This window comes from Mya arenaria, chromosome 11 (assembly GCF_026914265.1).
Source record: "Mya arenaria isolate MELC-2E11 chromosome 11, ASM2691426v1".
Taxonomy (NCBI): Eukaryota; Metazoa; Mollusca; class Bivalvia; order Myida; family Myidae; genus Mya; species Mya arenaria.
In genome coordinates, this window is record NC_069132.1 from 52,221,478 (window position 1) to 52,243,306 (window position 21,829).

At 34.4% G+C, this 21,829-nt stretch overlaps 1 protein-coding gene across 1 annotated transcript; it reads left to right on the top strand.

Moving 5' to 3' along the window:
* The first annotated feature begins 333 nt into the window (after positions 1-333).
* LOC128208613 (uncharacterized) lies at positions 334-21,276 on the top strand. The gene is made up of 2 exons (XM_052912161.1): positions 334-490; positions 18,275-21,276. Exons 1-2 carry the CDS (start codon positions 334-336, stop codon positions 21,274-21,276), a joined length of 3,159 nt encoding a protein of 1,052 aa, XP_052768121.1.
* The last annotated feature ends 553 nt before the right edge of the window (positions 21,277-21,829 follow it).

The following is a 21,829-nucleotide window of genomic DNA, read 5'->3' on the forward strand; positions in this document are numbered from 1 at the left end:
CTTTTCTTCAATGTTTATCTACGAAATTACGTCACATATTACGCTGACGTTATACTGACGTAATACTAATATACTGTTAAATTTCTGATGCCATTCCGTTTTTAAGGCGTTATTTTCTGAGTTGATTACAAGCACAGCCTGGAATACAATATGGCGTCATCACACTTTGTAGAAGCGCGAGCGGTAATAAAGTTTTTCGTTCCATTGGGGAAAAACCAACACAGACTATGAAAATGATGGCCAAGATGAAAATGATGCAACCTGTGTGTCGTTCATTAGTATTCAACTTGCATCAATGTTTTAGAGAAGGGCGAGATTCCATAGAAGACGATTATGGAAGAGGACGGAAGAAGACAAGGGCACGACGTTAGTGACGTCGGTGAAGAACACCATCAAAGGGGATCGCCGTTTGACAGTCGTGATGTGACATGCGTCGTCGGGGTAGGGTACGGAAGTGTGCAAAGGATTTTAACTGATGATTTAGGCATACGTAAGGTTTGTGCAAGATGGGTCCCTCGATTGTTAGACTTGGAGACCGTCACGCGTCCGCCATAATCGCCAGATCTGGCGCCAATGAATTGTGCAGATATTCCCAGAAATAAGAGTCAGCTTAGAGGACATCGTTTTAAATTATTCTATCAACTGCAAGTTAATGTGCATAATACGATATCCACGTTTTCTTTAGAGTGGTATTCGAACATTTATACGCAGTGGATTACGCGCCATGAAAAGTGTGTCAGTGTTGGTGGGTAATACGACGCTTTATTAGCATAATGTCACTAACGTTATTGGACTGCGGCGGTCGGGTTTAACCATAAGTCATTAATGCATTGTTATTCAGCAAATATATTGTTATGAAAACCTCAGGAATTATACCAGATATTTTTATGTATTGTATGTGACTTTTCTATGTTCTATGTGCAACGATATTTGAATTATTAAGAAAGTCCACGTAATTCTGGATCAATCCTCCTACTGCAATTAATTTTACTGATCGATATATAAAAGCTTTTATTTATAAAAATATAATAATAATTTGGCTGATCGTGTGAGCACTTGCATTGCAACAAACGTTCTCTAATTTAATAATTTGACTATCATAAATCATTATTTGCTTGCTTGATTGATTGATTGAATAATTGTTTGAAGATAAAGCCATTAAATTATCCAGATATAACTTGTAAATTTATTCGAAAATATTTCCATAAGGCATGTGTTATATATTCATTTATTTCCATAAGATTCGCTATAAATATGATTACCTTAAAAATATATCATGGAATATTGTTTATGTTTGTAATCAATAAATTACCGATGTATCCTTTGATCATGATCCAATAACAATAAACGCAGTTTACAATTCATTATCTGTTATTGTTTTACATGACTAGTTTTGTCCATTTTTATTGGCACCACTAGGTAAAAGGTTACAATCACTAAAAAAATTGATATTGTCCACAAATCTTTAACAGAACTTCAATGAGCATATCGTGCTTAACAAACACATTTATCTGCGCACTGGTGCTGTAGGCACAGGTGCTTGTCAATCTTTGCAATATTACCAAGGTGTTTAGTTTGTTGATGATTAAATTAATCACTGCATAACATTATGCAATGTACATTTGCATACTATGAGGAAGTATGAACTTAAATGTTTTATTGATAAGGAAATTAAAAATTAAACCTAGTTACTGTGCCCAAGTTTGTATCTCGAGCACATGCTTAAGGAGATGAAGGAAATAGTTTTTGTTTGCCGATCAATTATAGATGCCACACGCTACTCATTCCCAGTGGTGTTGATTCTATATAAGTCAATGCTAGAGAGAATAGTCACGAAGTTGAGACATATTTCACATGGTCCTGTGATTCAAAACCCTTTAAAAACTTTAAAATGTGGATTTTGTAAAATATGTGTCTGCAATGTATTTTTATGAGTATTTGGAAATGGCATTTAATGCATTATCAGATAACAAGAAATACTAAACATAGTTTAATGACGCTATTTATGGCACGACCAACAATGCATTGTCTGTATTCATTGCTATATATTATGAAGATATCAAGAATTTGAATGTTTATAGAACAAATTTAAACATTTGAGCTATTTAAACGCTTAGATAACAATTTTATATGAGGCTCACACCACAACCAAACAATGGCCATGTATATTTGCAAAATCTATGCTTCAGACCAAGAGCTTTGTCCTGTTTCTTGCCATTTTCTCATGAGAAACAACATTTTATAGATTTTGTAAGTCAACAGAAAATATTCGAAACGGACTGATTTGCCTTTAAAATGACTCCACAATTGATCTCTAACCATAATTGGAAGGTGTCTGGCAACAAAACAAATGCTAACGTAGTGCATGAATTAAATATGAAAAGACTTTTCGAAGTTCTGCAAAATTCAATTCCAAAACCACTTCCGGATATTAAAAACAACATTTAAAACCGCATATTGACACGGTTCTTAAGATTCTTGACACTTCAGTAAGGTTGCAACCATGAGGTGGTTAATTTGACAAGTACATACGCCATTTTGTCTTACTTTTTAATATGTGTATAGGAAAAAATCATTAACCAGAAAAAAACTCTCCAGAAAAAAAACTGAATACTTTCATCGACTAAAATAAGCCAACGAAATATCGAACATCAATCAAACTTACCCTTTAATGAAGAAATACTGATTTTTGCTAATTAATCATTTCATGATCAATGGTGAAAGAGCTGCAAGTGGAAACGGAGCGCATTCAAAGTATGTTCAAGGTAAAATGTTATGTTTCCACATTTCAGTTGAAATATACTTTTACCAGAGCAACTCGTGCCAAGAAAAGCAATTTTCCTGTTTATAGAAAATAACGGAATCGATGGCAATAGCTTTTTTTTAATTCTTAAGACTGAGCCAAATAATATTTTACTATTATATAAGTATACGTTTTGCTTATAATAACTATCCGCATAGATGAAATGTGAATAACTATCTGAAGCTATATACTAATGAAAATAAAGAAATTACACTTTGTTCGCAATTTCATATATTATTTGACATGATCTCAATTTATCATTTTGTAGTCTAGTCCTGCTCTTCAATTAAACCTGTTTACGACTATTTACACATGTCAAAATGCTTGATATCATGTTTTCGATTGGCGATAAAACCTGGAGTCAATTTAACGGTTAACAGTTTACACCCGAGTGAAAGAATACATGTAATTTTAAAGATTAATATTCCAATGTCTTGCAAAAACATATCTTAACTCCGCACTAGGCTTAGAACAGATGTTGTGCCTGACAAATGTAATAACTTTTCTGTAACCTTTCCTGTCGTCAGTTTGAGTTTTCAAAGGTTATAGAAACATATCCTTTGATATCTTATTAACATATTTTATACACAACCGCTTTGCTAACACAATCGATAACGTGGCTATAATTACTTAAAAAGAAATGTTTTTATATCCCAAATAAAATAATTCTCTTTCCAAGACAAACTTCGCTGGTATTAATGAATGAACATGAAACAGAAGAATCTATATTTAAATACAGATTAGCAAACCAGTCAGTAAATATAATGTATGTGCTTCTTCAGCTTTCAACAAAACTATGTTAGATATGCATGATATTTTAATTAACACAACACTTTTCACATTTTCTATTATCAATTCGCAATACCAGAAAAGTTGGATAAAACAGAAATTAATAACAACAAACACCGACACAAATGGTAACACGCGCTTCCATCAATATTTTCAATGTTTCTCATTCTGCAGGAAAGTCTGAATACATTTCTAAATAATTATTCATTTATTGTATATATGTTCAAAAAGTTTGAAGATTGTCGCATATTTATTTAGCATGATACATGAAAACATGCAAACATGGTCTAACAGCAGACGCTGGTATCTAATTGGTCAACGGTTGTCGGGTTTTCTCATTTGAAAAAAGGGATATATAGATAACAAAATCAATTTATTTTGGAATTTTACAGAGAGACAGAAGGCTTCAAGGCAAGAAATATTTCACAATCTACCTATCGTAAATGTTTATATTTCTGCTACGGTAGCATAAACAATTAATGGTCATACCCAAAACACATTTGATAAAAATCATGGTAAATCAATTCTTGTAACATCTATATTCTAAATATGCAATACCATCTGATATATTGCACAGGCACAAAAATTTGTCTTTATATACAAAAGCCTTAACGGCAATGTTTAAAAAGATTTTTTTATATGTATCCTGTTTAATCTGACAAACTGTATCACACATATACACATATACATAAGCAGAATAAAATGGAGAAGCCGGATGTATGGTTGGGTTTTGGATGGATGGATGGATGGATGGATGGATGGATGGATAGATGGATTGGTGAATGGATTGTTGGATAGATGGATGGATGGATAGATGGATGGATGGATGGATGGATGGGATGGAATGCATTGGGGGGAGTAGATTGATGGATGGGTAGATTGATAAATAGAGGATCTCAAATGAGTGTTTATTTTGTATCGAATTTATTAACTGAGTTCATTTTAAGACGTTTTTAAATAACAAGTTTAATAAATTTGATACAAAATAAACACGAATTTGAGATTCTATTTATAACATAACTCATTTACGGTCCAAATCTAGGTCAAAGTTTCTTCAATACACTTCGCTTGTCATACTAGTGCGAAGAATTTACATTGTGTATTATTAGCATGCTTCATCCGCATGAAAGAAAATAGCCCGACATAAAAACATTTTATTAACAATACAAAACATCACCAAAACATAAATCATGTCTCAATTATCAACCGATTTTCAAAGGTTTCACTTAAAAACAACAAAAATAAATATTTCAATCCATTTAAATCAAGCAAATCAATAATAAAAGCGCTGTCATAACTGTTTGACGTCATAAGTAATCACGGGAGTGTGTACATGTCATTTGGCGGTTGAAGTTTAAAAAGACCATAAGCGCGTCACAGTCGCTTTCAATAGTGCAAATTCGCTTTTTAGTTGGTCGATTACAGAATGAATTTTTGTCATTTTAATGGATGTGCACAAGGACATTACTTCCGTGAATTTAAACTACATAAATGTTGTAAAATCCACCAGAAAGGTGGGTATTCATCTGGAATCAGTGACTGTGACAGTGTGTGAACTATAGGATTAATGGCGAACAGCCTAGAATGAGCATTTTGCAAGGTGGTAGACAGGTTTTTTTCACTTGAGTACTGGATGCTGGACATTTCCTTGTGTTTATTTGGATTTATGTGGCTATCGTTGTTTATAGATGCAATGTTCTTATGTACCTATGTTTGCATAATCTGGTTCGCAGGAACATTGTTGTCATTCAATTTCTGGACAAGGTATTTTCTGTTGCTGTGATCAGGGAGGTGTTTGGTTTGGATTGATCCCAGCCATTCGTTTCATCGTGGAGCTGAGTTTGTTGACACCGACCTGATTTCTTTTGAAACATCGTGCCTAATGTTTGTTGACATTTTTTGACAGCGCGTATGAATACATTTTTCTGTGATGCGGTTACCTAATTTGCATAGTTATTACACTTGTGATATATGGACAATATTGCATGGGGTTATATCACTCCTGCGCCGTAAGTTATGTTATAAATATAATTTAAAATTATGAAATACAGTTAAAAACAATATGCCGTGTCATCAACTAACATTACATGTTCAGGGTATCACCAACACAGCACAGTTTCAATATAACTTCTATTTTCATTGTGGTCCTTTTTTCATTAAATAGCCGCCTTACAGATCACCGCAGTATATCTTAAATGTAGTCCTTTACCAACGTCTTTTCCTATTTCACGTATTGGCTAACGGTTTACATTTTCAAGCATGTGTTTCATTTTAAACGAAAACATGCTTACATTAAGCTTTGCGGGTAAACGCAGTACAACAAAGAATAAAGCCGGAATCTGTTTTAATACCTTTAACAAACTGTTTAAGGCTTTAGAGATATAAAAGTGTAAGTCTAGCCACTTAAAAGGATTAAATACAAAACCTTTAAATATATTTTTTACGTGACTAATTAACTAGTTTCAATGACAACAGTAATGTTTATGTCGCAATCGTCAAATACTACCCGTAGAGTAAAAAGATGAAAAATGTTAGAAAAAAACCATTAACAGAAACACCATATGTGTTGATGTTTGTAACGGTTAGCACTTTTCACCGCTATATCATTTTGTTTCTGGTACGATAGGTGTCTTGAACTTTGTTTATCTGTTGAACAAATGAAGATACATCTAAAATATCAGCTTGTCAGTATATACTTCTGTTCATTCCATTACGTCGGCTTGACTGATTGTCTCCCATATATATATAATGGGAATGGCAATCAAGTATGACATATATGCCAACTGTAATTGTTATGGATATTTATCGCCCATTTTGAAGGAATTCTGTAAAAATCATTAAGTATATTTTCAAATTACAATTACAGTATATCAAATATTATTTAAAAATCTCGGGATAGTATAGTTAACTGGTGAAGGTATCGGCCTCTTACCACCCAAGTGATTGTGTGGTTGATTCTAATCAGTGGAAATCAAAATCCCTACAAGAAAACAGAATCGCGAGTTATTAAATAAGCTTTCGTCACAATCCTGCTCAACCAAATACTCATAAAGTAATAATATTTTCTGATGAAGATTTTACCCTCAAAGTTTTAAATTAATGAATGTTGAACTACCACAATGCGCACTTCTTGAACTTTCCGGAACAAATACAGTTACATACTTAATATGGCAGAATATACGTCAAATTAAGCATCATTGATACATTTGATATTTGAAATTCACCAACTTAGACAATAAAGATCATAACTAACGTACACTAAATTAGAAGGAATAATGCTGTTAAAGACGGTTTAAAACGCGAAAAATACTCGTTTAGCACGATCCGACCTTTAAATTTAACTAGTACAACAATATGTGGTTCAAAAAATTCTATTTATTTAAGGCTTAACATATTGCACTTTTCCTTATTCATGACGTAAGTAAATATGGTGTTTTCTTGCATATTTATAAAATTGGACATTTCCAATCTCCCATAAATGATGTAAATATCTGGATCTTCTATATTTCAAAGTTTTATGTTGCATTGAATACATCGATTTTGTCATTTCTTAGAATTTTTAACATTTCGTTTAAAGAATGCCGAAATCTGGTTCGTTTGCATTTCAAAGTCATAGGTCGATTTAATGTATCAACTTTTTCAAATATTTTTTTTTATGGTTATAAATAAAATATTTATTATAAGTAGGTTCACGCATATTAGGATCATGTACGATTACACGCACACATTTCAAATCCTGAAAGTCTGTTGATACTTTGACAATAAGATGTGAGCTAAAGGTCCAAGAAAATTCAAAATTTGCCAGATCGCAGATGAAGGCTTCAATATGATAAATAATCTTAAAATCAATTTCTTCGTCATACCAAACCCTATTTGTTCAAAGATTATAAATAAATACTCCATTCACTGATTCAAAGTGTTTCATTGTATACTTTGATATAAGGTCCTTTACAATACGTAGATTGTAAGTTTATTCATGCCTATTTAGATAATGTGCGAGTACGCATACACATTACAAATCCTAAAATGAATTCATTAAATAGATTGGCAGTAAGATATATGAAACATGATTATTCGTAGACCAGTCAGTTGAAAGTCTCAGAAAATGAAAAGTGACTCTCAAACTTTCGACAAAATATTTATTCCATTTGAATTCAAATAAACAAGTTTATTTAAAAGACCCAATTCATGATGGCATGATGTCATTATTATATGACTGAAGAAATATTATAAAAAAGCTATCATAAAAGAAATTAGACATATGTTTAACACTGCTTTGAAAGAGTATGTGCGATTTTAATAAAATTAAGTAACTCAAATTGCTGTTTGCAAGGTAATATATATTAATTGACAGCGTTACATATTAAACATGTTAAATATTTCTTTTACAAAATGGCATTTCTTTTTATAGCTGCAAAAACAAATGTAACCTAAACACATTAAAGTTTTAAATTGGATTACATTGAATAAACATAGTATTTCATGTCAATAAATCGCTTTCTGTTATTGTTAAGAGCACGACTTTCAAGTAGATAGTGGTACTCGTCTCCAATATTTATGCAAAAAGCTACAGAAACAAGCTCAGTAGCAAAAAGTTTAAACATAAACCCAGTTAAGTGGCACTAGGCAAACGCCAAAGACATAGAACACAAAATCACAGACAAGAAACATAGAAGAACAGCACAAATCTCCACAAACAGCACAGTGCATACATACATATATATATATATATATATATAAATGTTTATCAAGAATTGTTAGGTACCGCCTTGGAACGGTCAGTAAAATGTAAATTTACTGGGGGTTTAAACCAGTTTATGTGCACAAACCTCGCTCTTATCCCAACAATCCTTAATAAAGATAAAACGCAAAAGGTAAAGTAGACATTTACTTGAGGAAATGTATCAATAACACAACTAATACTAAACGTAAAGGTAAACCCCAAGTACTTCAGTGATTAGAGATCCCAACTCTATCTGCAGACGGGGGGAAACAATTCAGAGCACCTAATGCAAACACACAGTCTGCCTTATAAAATAAAAGGTTTAAAACTGTATGATCATAGAGTTTCATAATAAAAAGCATCATTGTACTAAAACTGGGAACCAATAAAGAAAACATTATTAAAAATAAAAGCGACATGTATTCGCTAATCTTTCCTTCCAAATGATTTGCAAATGTAGAATATTTGAAAAAATTGAAGTCACATGCCAAATCACCCCGAGTCAGCCAAAAACGTGTTCGCAAAAGAAGGTTTTAAAGATAGCATGAATTAGCAATATCTTCATAAAAAATAAAAGCACTGAAAGTTTAGTTAAGAAAGGATGCTATATTCAACCCTATATTTTGTTTCCGGTATTCATCTTCAAAAACTACTGTTATTACTACTCCAATACTACTGTTAGCTTGGCACAACGGACACTTTCTTGGAAATACCTCAAGTCCAGTCTAGCTGCCGATCTCGATTGCAAGACGAGTTCGAAACTAACCCAAAAAGGTCAACAATTTGAGAGGAGTAGCTTTTAAACACGTCCAAAATCGTTTTTAAAAAATCTTGAGTTGCTATATTTGCTAGAAATATTAATAACACAGTTACAAGTTTTACCTTATCTATAATTAGCCAATAATACTTGGTAGTGATGGTAAAAACAGAAAGCGAGTAACAAACACGCCTTGACGAAAGATAACACGCGCTCCCATTATTTCTCACATGAATCCTATTTTACAAGTTTGAAGACATTTCTTATAGATTATCAATTTACTATAGTAATTTAGTATGAATATACCGCAAATATGAGGATATATATATATAGCATGCATGACACAATTTAAGTGAAGACATGCAAACAAGCTATAAAGCAGATATAGGATCTGATTGGTTTATGGTCGTCCGTTTTTGTATGCAAATAAGCTATAAAGCAGATATAGGATCTGATTGGTTTATGGTCGTCCGTTTTTGTCAGTAGCAAAAAATATATACCCCTACCATTTTAATAAAATATTTGCAACTACAGGAACAAACCGATTAGCCTTAATTTATATATTAATGACATATTGATTAACACAGCCTTAATTTAACCTTGTTTTAAGGCTTATGGATCAAGAATTAAAAAGCATTAAACAAGGGACACACCTATTGGTCACGCACAAGTCTATACCTATCTGTACAAACGTTTTAATGATAATGTTGAAATATATATTTTTTTCCATTTTTTCAACGAATGAATATTTAAAGAATATAGAGTCAACGAAGATTTTACTCTCAATGCATTGAACATTTAGATGCTCAACGATCACACTGCGCACTTGCTATACTTGACGGAAAAAGCACAATTATTTTTAGGTGTTAGGATCCCTTACATACTAATTAACATAGAATGTGCAACTAAATAAGCATCTTTAATACATATTTAACGTCAGCTAGCCAAACTAAAAGCAGAAATAATGAGACCTTAATAAAAAGGGATACTAGTGAGAAAGGCGGTTTATTATGTGGAAAAGGAATACCCCTATAGCACGATCTTACCATAAAATCTAACTAGTATGACAAAAGGTACTATTAAACGTCTTTATTTAATGTGATCGGCTTACAGTTCCATGTTATCGTGGTTAAACGGTGATGCTAGTGATATACTGAACGTATTTTCGCATATTCGTAGATGTAGGCTTGAATATCACAAATAATGTTCTATCCACCGTATCAAATGTTTATTTGTTTTTGAGGAACTTTAACAGACATAACGTGTCAGTAGGTTCATGCATAATTGGATCATGTACGATTTCACGTACAAACTAAAACAAAATCTTTAAATGTATTGGCAGTTAGGTAAAGGACAGTATCTGTGTCAGTGAGAATATCTGCTATCAATATATCAGAAAGTTTGTTGGAGTCCTCTTGAAACTATTTGGAACTCGTAGACACTGTCATCACTCGAAGTTAGATAGTTAAGTTTTCTGTTATGAAAAGAGTTATCCTTTGTTTAAAAACAAATTAAGTTTTAGTTTTGAATGTGAACTCCCGCTATGTGATTCGTTTCAGCCTTCTTCATTTTTTTCAGATACTTGAAATGTTATTTTTTCAGGTACAAAACTATATGGCAAATAGAAACTCCTCACTAAATCAATAAATGACGAAACATTTTTTCTTTGTTATATACTGATTGATTGGACCTTGTATCGTTGGTTCACCGGATTCCGCTTTGGTCTTCAATCTTCAAGGTCATTTTGATGGAGTGAAATGTAATGTATTGTAGAACGGAAAATTATCAGGAGAGGAAATCAGAAACACATCTAGGGCAATTCCTATTTTGTGAGAACAAAACCAATCAGTTCCAATATAAATCATTCTGAGCTATTGATCAAATCTGACCAGAATGACCCATTTTCTTTCAACTATTAAGTAACAGCTTACAAAGAACGGAGATAAAAATGTAATTTAGTTGTCTATATTTTAAAATATATATTTATACACAATATTATTTATGCCGATAAAAATAGCTAAATATAACTCATGTATGCTTTCATCACATTGACGCCTTGAACAACCTGCATTTACCTCATCATTAAAATGTGTTTGTACATCAAAAACTGATTAAAATCAAATGAAAATGGTCTGACATGCCCTTCGGGTTTTCTAGAATATGTTTCAATTCATGTTTTAACATCATCAATGTTCTAAAGATAAATTTGACAAATACAACTATTTGTTGATTTAGTGCATTTAATTATGAAAATCCACTGATTTCAGCTCTGGTTTGTTCCGATCTAAAACTTTTCCTCTATAATGTCATAAACACTCATTAAATTGATTCTGAAAAAAAAAACACTTACAAAACATTTTATTCAATGACTCAGGCAGAAGGTTTAGAAACAGAAGTAGGGCAAAATATAAGACAGAACAAGGCAGAAAATATAACCACTTGCCAGTCTGAATCAATGCTATTTGCATACATACTTCCGCATTTAAACGCTTCTTAAGATGGTTGACATTTCAGTGAAGTCGCGCCACTGACGGGATATAATTACAGAAATGCATACGACATATTGCCCTACTTTTGATTTCATTTTCAATAAGAAAACAGGAAAAAAAGATCTCAAGAAATCAATTAAAATATTTACAAACACTGAAATCAGCAAACAGCTCATATCAGTTTCGATTAATCTGTTACCCGTGTTGTTCTTACAAATCATTACGGTTGTAGTCAATGTTTGTGTACTGTTTCCCTGGATCGTGTAGGTTTGCTGTGCGGATGTGAGCTGATCTTTTTGTATAAATATATATATATATATTAGTCATTTTTGTTTCCATTTTTATCTGTAATGCGGTTTCAACTCTATAACTGTTGCCTTATATCAGTAATCGAATGTCAAGAATCAAGTACGAATAAAGGATGCTTTATGAAGCGCCCCCAAAATTATTGACATGTATGAAATGGTAAATAAGATTGTTTAGGACGTTATCAAATGTATTATCCGCATGCATGAACTCACGTTTGAATTAATGTTCCAGCAAACTGCTGATTAATGTCTTAAACTATACATTCATCAAATTTCACGTATTCTTTCAATTAAATGAAGTCAGTTTAACTCTTTGTAAATGCGTTGCTTTCATATCCGGATCTTCAATTTAACCCTTAAAGTATCTAACGTAATAACCTGTTTATAATATCTTGGAATGCTTATTCGTTTGGCCAACTTAGGTTCAGTTTTACAGCTACCAGTATACACAATGCATGGGAGATGTGAACTATAGATCTTGCAAAGGATTTATATTTAATGTTTTTTAAAAAGAAATCTTAACTTAGAACAAAAATATATGCCTGACAGATGTGATAAATGTTCAATCGTCAGTTCCTGCTTTCGGTTTGGACTTTTAGGAGTAATAAAATTATATTAATTGGTACCTTATTTTCAGGTTGAGTGAACAACTATTATGCTCCATCTGACCATAACATGTCTACTTCTACTGCCTAAACAAAGTATACCCTTATATCCAAGATCCAACAATTATCTTTTTCCCTCATGTTAATTGAAGTTCATGAAACTGTGATGTTTCTTGATTTGCATTTAATTTAGAACTTCATATGTGTAATATTTGACGTTCCTGGCAGATGCTCTCAAATGTAAAAAATACTTAATTTTCAAGAATCTATACTTGTTATACGTGTTATTAGACGCGGTAAAACTCTAAAAATGGAGTGTGTTAGTGCCTCATCAGCTTCGGGCAAAATATGCTAAATACGCATGCCATTTTGATTAATACAGCATATCCACATTATCTATTCTTAATTTATAATACTGGGCATTGATGGTTAAAAAAGCAAACAAAGTTCCTATAACAATACCTATTTCGATTGTGTTAAATTATTAGAAAATGTGCACTTTTTCGATTGGTTTATCTTTTTTTTTTTTTTTTGACTTCTGCTTTGAAAATACTAACATCAATTACAATGCAATATTTTAAATATTATAACTCCATATTCTAATATATTTAACATTCCTGAACTGACAGCTGCTGTCAATAATATACCATGACTTACTTTACTACTGATCTATATTCTAATGTGGATAAGTAGACCAGTCAGTTATAACTGAAAAATGGAATGTGCGAAATATCGAACATCAAACAAATTATCTAACGCTACAAAACAACAAACAGCAAAATTATCAAAATATCGGCGAATGTAATGATTTCAATGATGATAGCATAAACATTTATATATAGTTGTTAATTTGAGTATTTAATATGTACATTTTAAGTCTACAATACCATCTTACCTACTGTATTGCGGCATTCCACATTTCAAGCCTATGTTTCATTTCAATTATTAAAAGGCTTAAATAAAGCTTCTAAATTCAGTAATCTTTTTAAAAAGCGTTAACAGACTGCTTCAGATTATAAGGGATATCAAAACGTAAATCGAGCGAGATCAAAGGGATTTGTTACAAAAGCTTTCTACGTAATAAAATAATTACGCAATAGCAGTTCCAAATGAAAGAAGTAATTATGTTTAATACTAATTGATGACATCTGTCACGGAAGAAATATGTGACATTACTACGTTTTTGCAGATAATTGTGATATCATATATCACACGTGCTCAATAATTCTTTAAGATAATATTATCAAGGAAACAAGCCTGACACACATTACACGACATTTCGTTTTCTTTGTCAAGAAAGTACTCTTTTGTCTTAATACGATACTTTATTATCTGATTCAGACATGCACTTTTGTTCACCTAGTTAATGTTTGCACCTAAATGTTCTAACGATAGAGCAGCACTGCAATATCCATCCTAATAAATTTAACCTTACTTGCAAGCTGTTGCAAATGAATAGAACATAACAGTAGGGCTGAAAGACAATCAATACAATGTTGCCATGCACTTTTAGAAGAATAATTAATGCCTCACATTTGCGTAAAATTAACTGTCTTGTCGAAATTGTTGCCATACAGATAAGAGATTCAGGGATATTACTTCCAAATTAGGATGCCGTTAAGTTGGTTCCGAATGTATATACTTATCATATATCTGTTATCTCAATAAAATGTTATTTGTATGCATTGCTCATTATGCAGCGATACAACTATTGTAAATTGTCTTTCCTATCCTTGACAGGGACAAGTTAGTTATGCATAGTAATGAAATATTTCGGTATAGAAAATGTTTAGATGCAAACAGCTAGGTCCTGAAATTACACTGAACGAGATATACCGAGCTGAGAAACACTACACAAATACGGCATACACATCGGAAAAGCTTTATCAATAAATAATGGAATAACCACATTCGAACTGTCAGGGGAACATGATTGTTTGTAACACGAGTTCACGGTTTCCTTAAACCAGTTTACGTTCATACAACCTCAAATGTGTTCGTAAATTTATCAATAATTGCAACCATAAAGAGTTAATATGTCATCCACATTGGAGCCAGTATCAACTTGAGAAACAAATTTGAGAAGTAATGCCAACGTTCGATTAAACCTATAATGGATAATTTATGACACTTTATATCAATAAGGTTTCAATTTCTTAAAAAGCTGTCCAAAACATTGCCATGAATTATATATTGGACTGTCTTTAAGAAAATGAAACCTTATTAATAGAAACAGTCATATAGTATCAATTTAACGGTCGATGTTATCATGATAAAATGGCAAAGAAGAACTAAATGTTGCTGGTGTAAGGTATCACGTATTATTACTGATCGAAAACTGGGGTTTCCATGTGCATACATATACAACATTTCGTAAACAGTTCTATGTACACATAAGACATGCGAAAACGATTTTAAATAGGCAAGCTAGCGCTTATTGCAAACCTTACGTCCATGAATGCTTCCAAACGCTACTAAAGCTAATGAAACCATATATTTTTCACTAGTCTAATAATATAGCAAAGCGGGCTATTGACCTCTACATTCGTTTATATGTCTGAAGTTATGTGTTTTATATGAAATTGACTTCGCTATGCGGATTTTGTTTACAGTAAGAAATATTCGAAGTTTTTTATTCGTTTTGAGTTCTTGTCGGTCAAGGAGGAACAAAAATATTTACATCTATATAATGAACTAGGATTCTGGCTGATAAATGTGTCAATTAAGTACAAACAAAAGCTAACCTTTAAATGTTCTAATTTAAGACTATCAACCCGCTTTATTTTAAAATATATAGAAAATGGCAGTTAACAAATGTTGTTTCAGAAATATGTGGCAGTGATATAAATCAGGCAAGTAAATCGTTACAAAATAAACCGCGATTAACAAAAACTTTAAAATAGTTATATTCATGGCATTAAAGCCGTTTTGGTATACATGTAAAGTATTTAAAAGTACCCACAGCCTTTTATTAATATGACATCATTGGAACCGCAGTTCTTTGGTCGATAATACGAAACTATGAACATGTTGCGTTCTTTTTTGCATGTCGTTGTTGAAATGAGTCGTTGAAATTTATTTTCAAACAATGATGTCATTTTCAAGGGATTAATTGATTTCTCGGTTACTACTGTTAAAACATAAAGAGACAATAAACATGGTATTTGTTAAGGTATGATTCATAAAGCATTATGATATTGCCATAACCTGGTATTAACTGATGTTCCCACTTGATAGAATATATTAAGTTATTTTGTAGTGAGGATATCGACGACATCTTCATTGTTTATGAAAATGGAGAAACCGGCAATTCTAAGCTGTACCATCACAGAATATTCTTTTGATAATTTGTTTAGTATTTGTCTATGTATGATACAATTTTGCGTAAATGTCTTGAAACGAGTGAAATCAGACAGCTGACAAAATATAGGTTCGGAGAATATCATATTTACGTTCAAAAATTGATGTTTTATGATTAAAGCCTTACTGACGCTTGAAGAAAATGCAATTTTCGGCATCTTACCAAACTATTAAAATGTGTTCTATTGTGATAAATCAATGATTAATACCTTGATGACAAAATCAGAATATTCTGAGACGAAAAAATCCAAATCAGTGTGAGTGCAGCTTTAAACATCTTAAATTACTATATAAGGTGCCATTTTTTTCCTGAATTATATTACACCTTATATGGTAAAATATCAAACTAACTAAGGTTGATATTTCACTAAAAACATGTTTTTACTTTAGTTTCAAAACTGCTTTAAATATACTAAATAAGACAGAATGTAGCATTTGTTATAGATTTAAAAAAGTTCGCCATCCAGAATGGAGACATGAACTATGAGCAATTGATAAGTAGAACTGTTTCATTGACGCAAATCCTCGTTAAGCTCGATTCGGCCATGACATATAACTATACCGAAATAGTTTGCTGATACATAACGTCAACAAGGCTTTGCAAAACAGGACGAGGCAACCGGACTTAATAATTTTCCAATATGTGCACTGATGTGATTACTAGCCAACAACCGCATACGCTATCGATCAACTAGACACTGACAAACTATCTGTGTCGCTCATAGAAATCTGCTGACGTGGCTGAAATTCATTCAATCTGGATTGCATAGGAGAAATATGTAAACATAAAGGTTTTGTGTTTATATCAACCCTTGTCATGAAGACATGATCTGCTGACAACTCTATAGTCATCTTGAACGGTATTTCATGTTATATACTGAATGTCCAAATAAAGTTTCCATATGCCACATCGCAGATAAATGCTTGGTTTGTGATTGTTTGTATTTGTGTACTACGCCTTTGGCGTTGACCCTGTGCCATCAAACGGGCATTATGTTCAAACTTTTGACTACTGTGCTTGTGACTGTAATATTTCATATAAATAATGAATAATATAAATAATGCACTAATCGTTGTTTTCAGCATTTCAACGTTTATGTGTTTAAACATTATAGATATATTTTTCTAACTGAATTAACTGTATCATTATATTTTTGAATTTGTGGTACCATACAATACGTTAATTATAAGTAGAAACATGCATTGTTTGATAATGTGCGAGTTCGCTTGCAAAAACAAATCCTTAAAGAAAATATTTGAAAACATTGGCAATCAGGTTTCTTAAACGACGTTATTCGTGTCAGCAAGTATAATGTGCTATTTATGTATTGTAGATAAGAAATGTTGTGTCTTTTGCACAATCCTCTACAACTTTTTCGGATCTCACAGACACCTTGTAAGTTAGAGAATTAAGATTTATGTTATAAAAGATTATCCTCTTCAAGAATACAAGAAACACGTCTGATGTTTTAGAGTTTAGTGTAGTTCATACCAGTGTTATATACTTAAGGTTAGCGGAAGTTGTTAAGAGAACCTTGTGAATATTTTATATAATACTAAATGGCTGTAAAACAAATCTCACTTAAAGTATGAATGGCCTTTGATCTTAAAGGCCTCCGGGCCTTTGACCATTTGTGATACCATTGGCGATTTTAATCTGAAAAAAATGTGTCATTGATGATACTTTGTTAATTGTTATGAGCGAACAACATTTTTCCTCGCGAATTTATGTCAAAAACATAGACCTATATCAGAATATTTTACCGTGTTAAAAGGCTGCCCACAAGGCCGGAAGTGCTGGCCGATTACGTACCTCGTGTTAACCGATGGGCTTATTAGGCAAATAGAACATAGTGGCTTGGGATTTAGTATTTATGGTAAAAATGAATTCTCAAACTAAAGCAGATGACATGGTCTTATTATTGTAATTATTGTAATGAAATCAGCTACCGACAAAATGTTAGACATCTGTTGCCAAAAGTCTAGGAAATGTAGATAATTATTGTACCTGTTTAAGTGCAAAGTTCTTACGTTCAACGAAATCTCGGAGTAATTACGGACAAAGAACTTTTATCGAAACAAGTAATGCCCGAATCGTGTTACAAATAACGAGGAACGTACTTGATTATGCTAAAATCGGGGTAACGGCCAAAAAAGTTGAACCCTCTGACCTTGAGAACAAGATATGATCAGCAGTCCTCCAAAGGCACTATACGCGTGTGAAATATTACACCTTTGACGTTCGCATGCACAACATACATCGGTGTTATTCAGTCATGACGTGTTTACTCATGCACAAAATACAGCAGAATCATTTCGTTATTGCGTTTTACGCATGCACAACATACAGCAGTGCCATTCAGTCATGTAGCGTTCACTCTTGCACAAAATACAGCAGAATAATTCCGTGATTGCGTTTTTACGCATGCACAACATACAGCGGTGCCATTCAGTCATGGCGTGTTCACTCATGCGCAACATACATCAGAGCCATTCAGTCATGGCGTGTTTACTGATGAACAACATACATCAGAGCCATTCAGTCATGGCGTGTTCACTCATGCACAACATACATCAGAGCCATTCAGTCATGGCGTGTTTACTGATGCGCAACATACATCAGAGCCATTCAGTCATGGCGTGTTCACTCATGCGCAACATACATCAGAGCCATTCAGTCATGGCGTGTTCACTCATGCGCAACATACATCAGAGCCATTCAGTCATGGCGTGTTTACTGATGAACAACATACATCAGAGCCATTCAGTCATGGCGTGTTTACTGATGCACAACATACATCAGAGCCATTCAGTCATGGCGTGTTTACTGATGCGCAACATACATCAGAGCCATTCAGTCATGGCGTGTTTACTGATGCACAACATACATCAGAGCCATTCAGTCATGGCGTGTTCACTCATGCGCAACATACATCAGAGCCATTCAGTCATGGCGTGTTTACTGATGCACAACATACATCAGAGCCATTCAGTCATGGCGTGTTCACTCATGCGCAACATACATCAGAGCCATCCAGTCATGGCGTGTTTACTGATGCGCAACATACATCAGAGCCATTCAGTCATGGCGTGTTTACTGATGCACAACATACATCAGAGCCATTCAGTCATGGCGTGTTTACTGATGCACAACATACATCAGAGCCATTCAGTCATGGCGTGTTTACTGATGCACAACATACATCAGAGCCATCCAGTCATGGCGTGTTTACTGATGCACAACATACATCAGAGCCATTCAGTCATGGCGTGTTTACTGATGCACAACATACATCAGAGCCATTCAGTCATGGCGTGTTTACTGATGCACAACATACATCAGAGCCATTCAGTCATGGCGTGTTTACTGATGCACAACATACATCAGAGCCATCCAGTCATGGCGTGTTTACTGATGCACAACATACATCAGAGCCATCCAGTCATGGCGTGTTTACTGATGCACAACATACATCAGAGCCATTCAGTCATGGCGTGTTCACTCATGCGCAACATACATCAGAGCCATTCAGTCATGGCGTGTTCACTCATGCGCAACATACATCAGAGCCATTCAGTCATGGCGTGTTTACTGATGAACAACATACATCAGAGCCATTCAGTCATGGCGTGTTTACTGATGCACAACATACATCAGAGCCATCCAGTCATGGCGTGTTTACTGATGCACAACATACATCAGAGCCATTCAGTCATGGCGTGTTTACTGATGCACAACATACATCAGAGCCATTCAGTCATGGCGTGTTTACTGATGCACAACATACATCAGAGCCATTCAGTCATGGCGTGTTTACTGATGCACAACATACATCAGAGCCATCCAGTCATGGCGTGTTTACTGATGCACAACATACATCAGAGCCATTCAGTCATGGCGTGTTTACTGATGAACAACATACATCAGAGCCATTCAGTCATGGCGTGTTTACTGATGCACAACATACATCAGAGCCATTCAGTCATGGCGTGTTCACTCATGCGCAACATACATCAGAGCCATTCAGTCATGGCGTGTTCACTCATGCGCAACATACATCAGAGCCATTCAGTCATGGCGTGTTTACTGATGCACAACATACATCAGAGCCATTCAGTCATGGCGTGTTTACTGATGCACAACATACATCAGAGCCATTCAGTCATGGCGTGTTTACTGATGCACAACATACATCAGAGCCATTCAGTCATGGCGTGTTTACTGATGCACAACATACATCAGAGCCATCCAGTCATGGCGTGTTTACTGATGCACAACATACATCAGAGCCATCCAGTCATGGCGTGTTTACTGATGCACAACATACATCAGAGCCATTCAGTCATGGCGTGTTTACTGATGCACAACATACATCAGAGCCATTCAGTCATGGCGTGTTTACTGATGCACAACATACATCAGAGCCATTCAGTCATGGCGTGTTTACTGATGAACAACATACATCAGAGCCATTCAGTCATGGCGTGTTTACTGATGAACAACATACATCAGAGCCATTCAGTCATGGCGTGTTTACTGATGAACAACATACATCAGAGCCATTCAGTCATGGCGTGTTTACTCATGCGCAACATACATCAGAGCCATTCAGTCATGGCGTGTTTACTGATGCGCAACATACATCAGAGCCATTCAGTCATGGCGTGTTTACTGATGCGCAACATACATCAGAGCCATCCAGTCATGGCGTGTTTACTGATGCACAACATACATCAGAGCCATTCAGTCATGGCGTGTTTACTGATGCGCAACATACATCAGAGCCATTCAGTCATGGCGTGTTTACTGATGCACAACATACATCAGAGCCATTCAGTCATGGCGTGTTTACTGATGCACAACATACATCAGAGCCATCCAGTCATGGCGTGTTTACTGATGCACAACATACATCAGAGCCATTCAGTCATGGCGTGTTCACTCATGCACAACATACATCAGAGCCATCCAGTCATGGCGTGTTCACTCATGCGCAACATACATCAGAGCCATTCAGTCATGGCGTGTTCACTCATGCGCAACATACATCAGAGCCATCCAGTCATGGCGTGTTTACTGATGCACAACATACATCAGAGCCATTCAGTCATGGCGTGTTTACTGATGCACAACATACATCAGAGCCATTCAGTCATGGCGTGTTTACTGATGCGCAACATACATCAGAGCCATTCAGTCATGGCGTGTTCACTCATGCGCAACATACATCAGAGCCATCCAGTCATGGCGTGTTTACTGATGTGCAACATACATCAGAGCCATTCAGTCATGGCGTGTTTACTGATGAACAACATACATCAGAGCCATTCAGTCATGGCGTGTTCACTCATGCACAACATACAGCAGAATCATTTGGTCTTGACGTGTTTACTGATGTTCAACATACAGCGGAACGGTTCAGTCAGGCAGTGTTCACTTAGTACATCATACAGCAGAGCCATTCTGTCATGAAGTGTTTACTCATGCACAACATACAGCGGAACAGTTCAATCAGGACCTGTTTACTTATACACAGCTTACTCATAAACCATTCCTTTATGACGCGTTTACTAATGCACAACATACAGCAGAACCACCGCATGCTCGACATGGAAGCCAAATTTAAACTAATGAATACATGTACGCATGGAGTAACATTATAAGACATTCTATGACGAATACGTAGTTCCTACCAACCAAAATTAAAATTATCGAAACAACAAAGCAACAACGTTTGCACGATGTGTTTGTTAATACCATCAAGGCGTTGTACGTAGGGATGAGGTTCCACTTGATATCTAAGCGGGGCCTATGCGCACTGGTTGAATTTGATGTACGGCGGTCCCAGTAAGTTTTGTAATTGATCTGAAACGACGGGTCTTCGTCCTTTATTGTTTGAAATGTGTATAACTAATTATGACATACCATGGAATCAAGGAAGCACCAATACCAAATAAATCAGAAGTTGTATCCTTGAACGAATTCACACAGGAT

Coding starts and splice junctions, on each gene's coding strand:
- LOC128208613 (XM_052912161.1), top strand. CDS start 334: ATGGAAGAGGACGGAAGAAGACAAGGGCACGACGTTAGTGACGTCGGT. Junction 491..18,274: donor AACTGATGATTTAGGCATAC/GTAAGGTTTGTG, acceptor CACAACATACAG/CGGTGCCATTCAGTCATGGC.